This window comes from Panonychus citri, unplaced genomic scaffold (assembly GCF_014898815.1).
Source record: "Panonychus citri isolate SS breed McGregor unplaced genomic scaffold, ASM1489881v1 Contig00034, whole genome shotgun sequence".
In the NCBI taxonomy this organism is placed as follows: domain Eukaryota; kingdom Metazoa; phylum Arthropoda; class Arachnida; order Trombidiformes; family Tetranychidae; genus Panonychus; species Panonychus citri.
The window spans coordinates 46,792-59,111 of NW_026515439.1; the positions used below are offsets into that span (position 1 = coordinate 46,792).

The 12,320-nt window shown below is 34.3% G+C and overlaps 2 protein-coding genes across 2 annotated transcripts; both read left to right on the plus strand.

Annotated features, from left to right (window-relative positions):
• Positions 1 to 1,844: 1,844 nt before the first annotated feature.
• Positions 1,845 to 4,072, plus strand: LOC128397616 (uncharacterized). Its single transcript, XM_053358356.1, has 2 exons — positions 1,845 to 2,622; positions 2,729 to 4,072. Exons 1-2 carry the CDS (start codon positions 2,568 to 2,570, stop codon positions 3,814 to 3,816), a joined length of 1,143 nt encoding a protein of 380 aa, XP_053214331.1. The 5' UTR covers positions 1,845 to 2,567; the 3' UTR covers positions 3,817 to 4,072.
• A 148-nt stretch (positions 4,073 to 4,220) lies between these two features.
• On the plus strand, positions 4,221 to 5,332 carry LOC128397617 (uncharacterized). The gene is made up of 2 exons (XM_053358357.1): positions 4,221 to 4,362; positions 4,456 to 5,332. The coding sequence occupies exons 1-2, from the start codon at positions 4,221 to 4,223 to the stop codon at positions 4,716 to 4,718; spliced, it is 405 nt and encodes a 134-aa protein (XP_053214332.1). The 3' UTR covers positions 4,719 to 5,332.
• Positions 5,333 to 12,320: the final 6,988 nt, after the last annotated feature.

Genomic DNA, 12,320 nt, shown 5'->3' on the forward strand with positions numbered 1-12,320 from the left:
TTTCGGTTTTCTTATTAGGAATCAGTACATCTATGAGGAGTAAAGGTTTAACTGTTGGGTAGATCGTCTAGTGTGGGTAGTCATTTGTGGTTAGTCACCATAACGGTTTTAGTAAATTTTATTCAAAAATTTAATTTTATTTTGGAAGCCTCGAGTCTAGGGTACGCTAAAACAAAAATTCATTCAAGAAAAACTTGTTGGAAACCTGGCGAACTACCCTGTAGTTGAAATTTCAAAAGTTGGATTGGAAATCTTCACTTTCCATTGAAATAACAAACAAGTTGTATTAAATTAAAGTATCATAATAATAAACATCAGGTTGATTCTTGGATTAATAATTAGATTGATATCTTTATTTATGAACTAATATTTGTGCTAATTTGAATTCTAGTGGCGATTACAGTTTTATTATATTGCCAACTAATCATTTCTAATCATCTATATTTATCTAGTTAACTGATGATAATAAGAAATAATCACAAATACACTGATGATTATGATGTTATCATGAAATTCATAATGTGAGTGTTGATATTTGTATATATCATGTTATTTTCTACTGATGACTTTTATACTATTGATAGATAAATTTTTCCCCTTGTATCATCAATATCATTAACTATTGTTATAAATACACAAAAATCAACTGATTGTTTGATCTTTTCATATTCTTCCTGCTTAGTGGTGATGCTGATGATTCCTCTCACTGATTGTGCTGATGATGGTGTATAACAACAACAACAACAACAACAATGTAAATGTGGTGGTTTCATTATTTTCTGATACAATAATAATGATAAAAAAAGAGGAACCAAGCAAATTTAGGATAGTATGAGATTTATCTTCCATAGTCTTACTTTTCTTTCTACCATCTAATTCTCATCTTTGGTTTTTTACGGAATGAGGATGAACGAATTAAATAAATGTAGATGAAACGTTATTAGAAGAACTTTAACTAATATAAATGAACTTTATTATCCAATTGTTGATTAAATGATTGTAATGAATTACACAGATTATTGGAATGGGTTAACTTGATTAAAGATGATGACAAGATGAAATCTATTAGAATGTTTTAACTTGAATGTTATGTTGATTCTAAAGAAGTGAACATTCTATTAGTAGGTGATCTGGTTTTATACAAGATCATCGAGACTCACGAGTGTCACGTGTGTGTTATTCATCTTTGTCGGTTAGTAATAAAGTTTTAGATTGATTAGTAATTGAGGATTATGATCCAAATAAAGTAATTGTAATCATTGGTTATGGAAGGAAGTAATCCTAAATAAGGGTTAATTGGTTATTGGTAATGAACGGATTTATCCTTGTACGGGTTTGTAACCAGTGATGAAGGAAGAGACCAAAATTTACGTTACATTTCCCCCGACTAGAAGTTGAAACAGTCCCTTGTTTCAGTTTTCACTGTTGCAAAGTCGTTGATTTCTTGGGTCCTTTAGTCTTAGAGGAAGTTGAACGCCAATTCAATGATGAAGATGAGCTTTCGCATGTTGGACTGAGGATATACAATGTGTTCATATTTAAGTTGTTGACAGTTCTGTCGGATATGACCAGGTTCTTTGCAAAGTAACAAATAATCTTACGTTCTTGTTGGTCTGTCCTTCGTTGGATAGAGTATTGAGATGTCTAGCGGTCCCAACCAGTGTACTTATATGTCCAAAATCACTTCAATAGTAGCAGATCCAGACGCTCCCTTTTCTCGTTGTGCCTTTACAATATTATGGCAAATTTCATCGGGTGAAACCGAGAAAGGTGACTTAGGTTTGTTCAGAAGTTCACATTTTTGATCGTTGTTGTTGGTTATTGGAGTAAAGTCTTTTATCAATCTTTCTTTAGCTTCTGACCAACTTTGCGGGAAGTTATATTCGTAAGAATATTCTTCTTTGAACAAAAGTTGAGCAACTCCAGTTAAAAAATCGGGAAATCCAACGAGACGATCTTTATCGGACCAACCAATGATATTTGTGATTTGTTCGTAGTCACTTATCCAATTTTCTATCGATGGTTCGAATCCATTGAAGGTTGGAACTTTAACATTAACAGTTAATATTTTACTGAGACTCATGGTGAATTGTTTTGGTTTTAGAGATGAACGAAAACTGAGTTAATGATTATATTAAATGAAGATGATCACTAATAATTATGATTTGATGTAGGATTGATGTTAAACTTTTTAATATTTGAAGTGATATTGATGTTAACTGGGTTGTGGATTCAGGTTGAGTGATGAGTTTGATTAATAATCGACCGTTTTTATGTGGAAAATAAATTATCCTGCGACATTTCAATCGGAAATACCTTATATGGATCATTGTGTTTCTAATTCCATTTTTGGTATTTAAAATTGGCGGAAATGGTTTTGCTTAGTCAGGACAGGTGGCAGCATAATATTATGGAACGGATGTTGTTGTTGTCAGCCATTTTAGCTTAATTAAGTATTTCCTATGTGAATAACATTATTTCACGTTGTATTAGTTTGGTTTTACCTGGTTTTGTTCTCAATTTCAATTTGATTTCATTGAGAAAATTATTTATCGACTAAAAATAAAATGTTGCTTAAGTTAATTCTTATTTCGTGTATCATTTTGGGTCTTTTTACTACATGTAAGTAAAATTTTCAGTTTTTCCTTTTTAGTGTTTGTTTATTCTTATTTTGATTGGTTTAGTATTAACTCATTTGTTTTTTATTCTTTCCGTTTTCCTTATTTAGCCTGTGTTCCACAGGAAAGACGTCAGTTTCCTGCTTCAGGAAATATTCCAAACCTTGAAGCCTTTTTAGAAAATGGAGAGAGAGTAACTTCAAGGTATCGGACCTTTGGGCGACTTTTAGGACGTGACGAGACTGCACCAGGTGACCAGCTTGAGGAGGATCCTGATTATTCTAGTTTAACTGATCGGGAAGTGTTAAGTACTTCGGAAATAAATGAGCAAATTAGGATTCGACGGGAACAACAGCAGAGAAATGAAGATTCTGGTGGTGGTCAGGATGATGTTGAAACTCAGGGGCTTACCAGGAATACTCTTCCAATAATAAGAAAACCAAAAAGGAAACGTGCTAGTTCCCGGAAACGTGCACCTCGGACAGAGATTGAGCGACTGGAACAACAACCTCCAAGTCCATCTTCAGAGTCTCAAGAAGAGGTAGATCCATTGGATGAAAGTCAAGCAGGTCCTTCTGGTCAGCAAATGATTGGAATATCTGAAAAAATGGTTTATCACCCCTGTAAGTCGGATATTTATGCAGTTATTGATGGAGAGCCAATCAGAGGAGTTGAATATGAGCGTTCGATGGCTCCAAATAGTCGTTTCATGAACGCTAAGGATCTTTCCAAATTAACAAAGGTTACGGAAGCAGAATTAGTCGCATGGGCAGGGGGTGAGGATAAGCATATTGATAAGCAAGAGGAAGCTGCTAAGAAATTTGCGGACGAGAATCCCGTTTGTTTTGAATGTGCGTATTGCGAAACCAGAAAATCGACCTTAAAGGAGCTCAAAAAACACACAGTGGGTAGACTGAGAAGTGGCGACCAACGTTATTTGGAAGTGAGTTGTTTGGCTCGTATTCGTGATGATAAAATATCTAATCCAAATGCAATAGGTACTACTACTCGCCCGTTGAAATTCCCTTGGGCTTATATTGTTTGCACCGACCCAAGAAAATTCATACCTCGGCTGGACCCCGTGACCGGAAACGTAGAACATGACTTCGAGATTCCGAAAAATATTCAAGATCAATGGGATACTGAGATGGTCGATGAAAGACGAACACCATCTCGTGGTAGGCCAAGGAAACGATAAAACATCGTGATGATTATTTTATATGATATATTTTATATTTGAAAAAAAAAAACTGATAGGGACAGAAAGGGACAGTAAAAAAATGAAAACTGATTTCATATTCGTATTCAGCTAAGTCCATTTAGTTTATATAAAATGCAAAAAAATGCTAACTCTATATTTCGAAAAGTTATGATTAAAAGACATAACTTATATATTCTCAATTATTTGTTTTTTGTTTCTTTTACTTTTTGTGTAATTTTTTGAATTGGAAGCTATTAATTGTTTAGACTATCATTATTTTTAATTACTATTTTATTACCGGAAATAATAAAAGCTATTATTTTCTCTAATCGTTTTTTTTTATGGGAAGAGAATTTAATTCTTAATTTGGCTATGCTTTTTTCTGCGCAATTCTTAAGGTGATGATAATGAAAGTTGTTGTTGTCTGTAATTTCACATTTATTGTAAAATCATTAGAGCAACAACTTGAAAATTTGTTAAACTTTTATCTTAATTTCGTGCTTCTCCTTTCGCATCATTGTAACTTTGATTTTATCACCATGGGTTAGTGTTTTTACCTTTTCTATTCAATGTGTTAATCGAATTTCGTTCTTTCATTTTTTCATTTTTTGTTATTGTGTTTTGTGTTTTGTTTAGATGACGCTATTCGACTGTGTATTTCTACTCTGGAATGGAATGCTAGTTGGGAAAAAGAACATGTTTCTATTGGTTGCCTGATCAAGAAATGGAATGAACTAACGGGATGTCTTTTTCCAAATCAGGATAAAGGTTTCGAGGAGGTTAAAAGTTATCTGGACGAAATCGAGGGAGTTGAAGTTTATGAAAATTTCTATGTTAGACTTATGTGTCCATCTTATGGCCGCGGAATTATTTATCCTGAAGGTACCGTTAAACCTTAATTATTAATTTAATTGGTCGAAAATTAAAGTTTAAACTTTAAATTGAAATAATCATTCCTTTTTATTTTTAGTTGAATTGAAATTTATCGGATTGACTTATATTGTAATTATGGTGATGATGATGATGATGATGATAATGATGATGATGATAATGTTTATCAAAATTTGAATAAAATGACTGGTTTTTTATCGGTTACTTTTGTTGAATCTTGTTCGGTTTCAAGATTATCTAGAGCTAATTCTTCTTGGTGATCGTTTGTGTCATTAGTTGATGTTATAGTTGGGGGACGAAGATAGAGAGCTCTGATTGTTGGATAGATGTAACGATAAATGAGGAAAGTGATGATAGACAAAATAATGATGATGGAGATAATTAACGATGTTAAATAGGTAGGATTATCACTCAAAATAACACTGAATGTTTCATTTTTGAATTCGAGTTTTTCGAGGAGTTGAGTGTGTACTTGGCCGGCTGAAAAGAAGTGATTTATAGCATCCAAGTCAGATTGTTGAAAACCAGCCTTGTACTTGAAATGAAGTTTAAAGAACTCGTGGGTTTCACCGTCGATAACAAGTTTAACATCTTTTGGGAAGGAAAAGACCCAATTAGGACAATCGAATTCTTTGCCAGCTATTGTGATTTTGTGACCAAAGCAGTAGATGTACCTGCCATTTGAAGTGGATTTGATTTGTAAATCGGTGAAAGTGTTTTACATCACAAGTTTTCCATGAATCAGAGTCTGATTCTGTTCATTACACCAATTATTTGAAATGGGTCCATCATATAGATATTAGTAGAATATTATTGTACTGTCATCAACTCAACGGGGTATCTGAATTCGTCCTCGATGGAGATATTAAGTAAATTAAACATTTGAGGACTTACTTTAGATTGTTGCATTTCTTTAAATATATCAACCAATTGTATTTTGAGTGTGGTAAAATAATTTGCTATTCCTGTAGCTGATAAGATGGTTGGTAATATCGAGTTTTCTAATTCATCGATTCGCATTGTGTTATTATTGATACGTGCGATAGCTTTGTCTATCGCAGCACTGAGTTCGTTTACCTTGCTTTCTAATTTTGCCATATTTATCTTTGTATTATCAATTTCTGATTCTAGCTTCTTTGTCTTGTCTGAAAAGCTTTTTATAATTGCGAAAGCAGATATTCCTACAAACACCAGAGTTGAAGCAGTTAATATAATTTCTCGTTTAGGTCTTATCACTCGGGTATCACAATATTTTACGATAGTTTTTATCGTACTTTCCTGGTACTGATTATTACACCAATCTCGGAAATCTTTTCGTTTTTGCTCTGGAAGCTTAAGTGATTTCGAAAGGAAGGGACATGTGTTGATTAGTGAAATTTCAGATAAAATTTCTCCTTCCATATCGATGACAGGTTTGTTTGATTTTTGCCATAAGAGAGGATTCATGACATTGAAATCAGCGTTAGTTTGAAGTGGAATTAGACAAGCTAAGGTGAAGACGAGTCCTGTTAATCCGGCGCTTTTCGATCGGGTGACTCTTCTATCAGTTTGATAGTTTCTTGCTGAAGTCTTAGGAGGTGAAAAATCAGGATCATGTTGCGATTTTCTTGGAGGAGATGTTCTTCGTCGGTTAGTTCGTCGTAAAATCGTACTCTTTTTGGTACAGGGGTAGTTGTTTTTTCTTTTGGAGTTTGAACTTCTTGAGATAACTCACTGCAAAGAGGACAGTTTTCTCTACTATCAATTGAATTATCATTATCTGTAGATGGATCGGTTGAGAAAGAATTATCAAAAATGATTCTTTTTGGGTTTTGTACTGTGAATGTCCGGTTATTTGCGGGCGTACTGCAAGTTGGTCCTGTTCGTGTCTCTGCAAAGTCACAAGTATCATGCCAGCTATCATTTGATGATTGTGACAGATCTTGATTACTTATTAGTTGATTTCGACTAAAGTTAAATGAAAGGTTAGGCCTGATGGTGATTGGAGTGGTCCCGTGTGATTCATGGTCGTAGCTTTCATCTCTTTGTTGATAATGTTTTAATCGTTTTATGTTAACAGTTTGTCTCTTTTGTGTACCAATTTCTTGAACAACGTAGACTAAAGACGATGGTTTCTCGATGATAACGTAAGGACCATGATATTTATGAAGTAATTTTTTGACTAGTCCGGTAGTAACTGGATTTGGATAATACACAAGAACGAGATCTCCAATTTTGAACTCTTTGTTCTCATGTCTTGAATTATAATCGTCAAGATTCTTTGAGCGAGATTCTTCCATGTTATTTAAGACAAACTCTCTTAATTTTGGCCAGGTATTTTTGATAAATTCAACTCTTTCTTCTTCTTCATATGTTGGTGTGTCAACGGGAATATTAGCTTCGTCAGGGGTAAGAGCTTTTCTTCCATATAAAAGTTCAAAAGGTGACATTCTTGTACTGGAATGAGTTGAGATGTTATAAGCGAAAGTGACATAAGGTAAATATTCATCCCAGTCACTATGATATTCGTTGACATACATGGATAGCATTGAAGCTAAATTAGAATTTACACGCTCAACTTGACCATTTGATTGAGGATGATAAGGTGTAGTGAAACAGTGTTTGATGTTGTGATTATCAGCCAGTTCCTTGATCAGTTTGCTCGTGAAATTTGTTCCATTATCTGAAACGAGGAACGTGGGAGCACCATGGCGACAGAAAATTTGTTGTTTAATAAATTTGGCTGTATTCTGCGAAGATGGTGATGCAATTGCGGCGGTTTCCATGTATTTGGTGAAAGCGTCAACAGCGACAATTATATATTTTTTGCCATGAGCTTTATTAAGTGGTCCAAGAATGTCTATGTGTACTCGTTCGAATGGATAGGTAGCGGCGAGAGGTTTCAACAATCCTGCTTCTCTTTCTCGTGGGTGTTTTTTTGTTTGACAAAGGAAGCAAGTTGCAACATAATTATTAATATAACTCGTCATTCCCGACCAATAATATTTACTACGAATTTTTTCATAAGTTTTAGTTATTCCTTGGTGACCAGCATAAACGGAATCATGGTGGATTTGGCAGATTTCTTTTCTTAACGATTTTGGAACGACCAATAAATTAAAGGATTCTTGATTTTTCCAAATCTTCCTGTACAATAGCGCGTCCTTGATTAAAAATTTCTCCAACTTCTTTTTTCTCTTGTTAGAAAGTGAATCATGATTTTTGACACTTTCCATTATTCGAACACAGAATTGATCTTTTGATTGTTCTTCTCTAAATTTTTCTAAATTTAATTCTAATTGTACAGTGAAAGCATGTACTCGATCTTCGTATTCAGCAGTTTCTTCGGGTTCGCCTGTTGGGTATCTACTTAGACAGTCGACATCGGCATGATGTTTACCACTTTTATATTCGATAGTCATGTCGAATTCTTGTAGAAGCAAAGCCCAACGAGTCAATCTGGGTGGAAGTTTCCTTTTAGATTGTAGAAATGAAAGTGCACAATGATCTGTCACTACTTTGAATGTCTTTTGGTCCAGATAAATTTTGAATTTTTCAATAGCAAAAATGATTGCGAGACACTCTTTCTCTGAGATTGGGTAATTCAATTCATGGGAATTCATTTGTCTACTGGCAAAGGCTACTGGTCTCCAATTGTCACCATGTTTCTGTAAGAGAGCAGCGCCAATTCCAGTCCCAGAAGCGTCAGTTCTAACTTCAATTGGTAAATCAGATTGGTAATGAGCCAAAACTGGAGCATTGATCATTGCATCTCTTAGAGTTTCGAAGGCCATTTGTTGATCGTGACCCCAATCGAAATTAACATCTTGTTTTGTTAAGTAAGTTAAGGGCTTGGCGATGGTAGCAAAATTTTTGATGAACTTACGATAATAACCGCAAAAGGCTACGAACGATTTAACATCCCGAACACACTTAGGTACAGGGAATTTCTTGACAGCTTCAATCTTGGTATCTTCTGGGTATTGTCCATCCTTAGTAATTTTGTAACCAAGGTAAGTAACTTCTGGGATGGCAAACATGCTCTTAGACGGATTTAGTTTTAAACCAGCATCGATGATTCGGTCTAAAACTTGACGAAGACTTTCGATATGATCATCGAAATTTTTACTGAAAATTAGTACATCATCAAGATATACTAGACATGAATTATATTTTAATCCGGATAGAACGACATCCATACATCGTTGGAATGTGGCTGGAGCATTTGTTAATCCGAAGGGCATCACGTCAAATTGATAAAGTCCATCCATGACTGTGAAAGCTGTTTTTTCCTTATCTTCTTCTTTAATACCAATTTGGTAGTATCCTGACTTCAGATCTAAACTGTAAAGATATTGGCGCCACAAAGATAATCGAGAGCATCATTAATATTTGGTAGAGGGTAATGATCTTTCTTGGTGATGGTGTTAAGTTTTCGATAATCAATACAAAAACGCCAATCTCCGGTTTTCTTTTTAACTAACACGATAGGTGAAGCCCATGGTGAACATGATGGTTTTATGATTGATGTATCGACAAGCTCTTGAACTAATTGGTTAGTTATTTTTCGTTTCTCGGGAGATACTCGATAAGGTGCCACTGAGATTGGTTTGTGTGTTCCAGTGTCGATTTCATGAACAAATTTATTGGTTAATCCAACTTCTTCAGGTTTGAATGCAAATGCTTGACGATAGTTCTTGAGTAAAGCGATTAAGGTTTCACGTTGTTTATCGTCAAGTTGTTTACCAATTTTAATTTTTCCGTCAGAATAAGCCATTTCTTCAGTGAGAGTGGAATCTTTTTTAAAGTTTTGCTGAGCTTTGATTCCTTTGTTTTCATCAGTTTTCTCATCCGGTATCTCAATGATATCTTCAGGATGTTTGCTCTCAAAGTTTCCGATTGTAGTTCCGCCGGTTAAATTGACGGTAGATGGGGTAAAGTTACATAATTGAACAATTGTTTCACCACCAATAATGTTAGTGATTGTATTAGCAACACTTATGTTGTTTTTTGTAAAAGTTGAGTCATTAGTGGATACCATATAAGTACCTTTTGGTAAATGTCGCTTATTAGATGCAGTGGCTGTAGTTAAAACTCTTGTTCTTGGAGGTAAAACTAGATCTTTTTTTAGATATAAATTACCATCGAGTTCTTTAAGGATCAATCGGCCTCGAGGATCGACCAAGATGCCAATAGAGGTGTTTGATTTTGTCCAATGAGGAGTTGGATATTAGCAGGTAGAGTTTCAACAACAACGGTTGCTCTCATGGTTCGAATGACGTTATCTATTTCTAGACCTAAGTCATAATCAAATTGGCCAACAGGAGTTATGTTGGTAGAAGCAACACCAGATATTGAAGGTCCAACGTAGGCTTCCATTGGAGTGTTTAGTTTCTCAGCAACCAGTTTAGTAACTATGGTTATTTGCGAACCAGTATCAATTACTCCTGCAACTTCGTGTCCATTAAGTTTAGCATTTACTTGAATCAATGGTCCTGTTAATTTGGTGTCACTTAAACTTTCAGAATTGAGCGAAACAATTGTAAATGGCGCTGAAGGATCATTTATATGATTATTTGTTTTTTGATGTAAATCACTGGTGGTACAATAAGTTTGTACATTAGTGTTATGAGACTGAGGAGGCAAATTTTGTGTTGTCGATTGTTGTTGAGAAAAGGATGGTGGTTGTTGTTGTTGTTGTTGGGTTGTCCAATATTGTTCATATTGGGTTGTGCCTGTTGTACTTCATTATTTTGAGTACTGGTTCGATCCTCTACGTGAGTTCTGAGATCGCTGATCTCATTTTGCACGACAATCCCTTGCAATGTGCCCTACTTTTTACAGTATAAACACGTGATTTGGGTCCTGTCTCGATTTGTTCATTTGACTCATTTGTAAATTAATATGTTTTGACTAATTCAATTAGTTCTTTGATTTCAGATTTGAAGTGCGAACTTCATTTTTAACGCTTGTTGGGGTTACAGCGGTAAACACGATACGTCGTAATAACTAGGAAGTTTGTTCTGAGTCATTTCGAGCCCGCGTTTTCTCAATTCGGCTTCTTTCGGCTCTTCTTATTCGCGTGATAAGTTCAAGATGATTTTGATACTGTATCTATCTTTGATTTCATAACTGATATTAATGTCCATCCATTCACATGTGTTGAGGAACTCATTGAAGGGTGTTTTCGTCTTCAAAGCATAATTGTACATCTTGTTGCAGTAAGCAACTGGATCTTCGTTCATTCCTTGTTTCGTATTGTAAAGGAAATTTGTAATCTTGATGTTCTTTGGGAGGAAGCATTGTATCAAAACTTGTTTGAAAGCTTGCCAGGTCCGAATTTCACTTTCTTGGTCTCTTCCAACCATGCTTGTAGGTCGGGTCCTAAAACAACCGATTTTATTGAATCGATCGTCATCACCCAATTAGACTGTGTTGTTTGGTTTTCGTAGATAGCCACCATGAACATTCATGAATGAGGACCTACAAACGGATGAATTTGTATGAGTTTGGAAGGTTCGGTTCATTGTCTTGGTAAAGTCTTCTAAAGTGTACGAAATCTGATTAGTTTCACTCATTGTTGAAAATTGCGGATCCACCGCTGCCACCAATTGTAACGTGAAAAGTTACGAATGAGTGATGAACGAATTAAATAATGTAGAAACGTTATTAGAAGAACTTTAACTAATATAAATGAACTTTATTATCCAATTGTTGATTAAATGATTGTAATGAATTACACAGATTATTGAAGGTTAACTTGATTAAAGATGATGACAAGATGAAATCTATTAGAATGTTTTAACTTGAATGTTATGTTGATTCTAAAGAAGTGAACATTCTATTAGTAGGTGATCTGGTTTATACAAGATCATCGAGATCACGAGTGTCACGTGTGTTATTCATCTTTGTCGGTTAGTAATAAAGTTTAGATTGATTAGTAATTGAGATTATGATCCAAATAAAGTAATTGTAATCATTGGTTATGGAAGGAAGTAATCCTAAATAAGGGTTAATTGTTATAATGAACGGATTTATCCTTGTACGGGTTTGTAATTATGATGAATTAAGAGACCAAAATTTACGTTACACGCAATTAAGATTCAAGGTAATTTTAATTAAGTTTAATTTTCAATTGATTTATTAAATCATTGATTTTGTCGATTATTCAATAAGTGTAAATATAAATTGATTAGTTAATGGTCATCTTTGTTTTTGTTTAATCTCAACAATTAAACAAAGTTTCAATCTTTTGTTTTGAATGTAAATAGCAGATAATTTGAAATATCATAATCTGTTTCTTGATTGTTTTGTGACAGCAATCAGTTGATGATAAAATATAACATTTGGTTAAATATGTATGTAAATATTTGATTGAGATCACAATTGGAAAGTTGAATTAGTAACAGAAAATTGATCAATATCAAACTGATTGATTTTGAGTCTAAATTATCTAAAAAACTTCCAAAAAATAAGGCAAGCTAATATCGCCATCTCAATGGCAATTATAACAATTAAGAGACACTTATTAGTGATCACTCGTCGATTAATACTCAAATTCAACCATTTCTTTTGATATAACTCGACTTTCGGTAAGATCAATCTTATTACCAGCGATTACAATTGGTACT

What these genes read in the sequence shown, in the direction of transcription:
- LOC128397616 (XM_053358356.1), top strand. Translation starts at nt 2,568, where the DNA reads ATGTTGCTTAAGTTAATTCTTATTTCGTGTATCATTTTGGGTCTTTTT. An exon ending in TTTGGGTCTTTTTACTACAT is followed by an intron (nt 2,623 to 2,728) that starts GTAAGTAAAATT and finishes TTCCTTATTTAG; the next exon opens with CCTGTGTTCCACAGGAAAGA.
- LOC128397617 (XM_053358357.1), top strand. Translation starts at nt 4,221, where the DNA reads ATGATAATGAAAGTTGTTGTTGTCTGTAATTTCACATTTATTGTAAAA. An exon ending in CTTTGATTTTATCACCATGG is followed by an intron (nt 4,363 to 4,455) that starts GTTAGTGTTTTT and finishes TGTTTTGTTTAG; the next exon opens with ATGACGCTATTCGACTGTGT.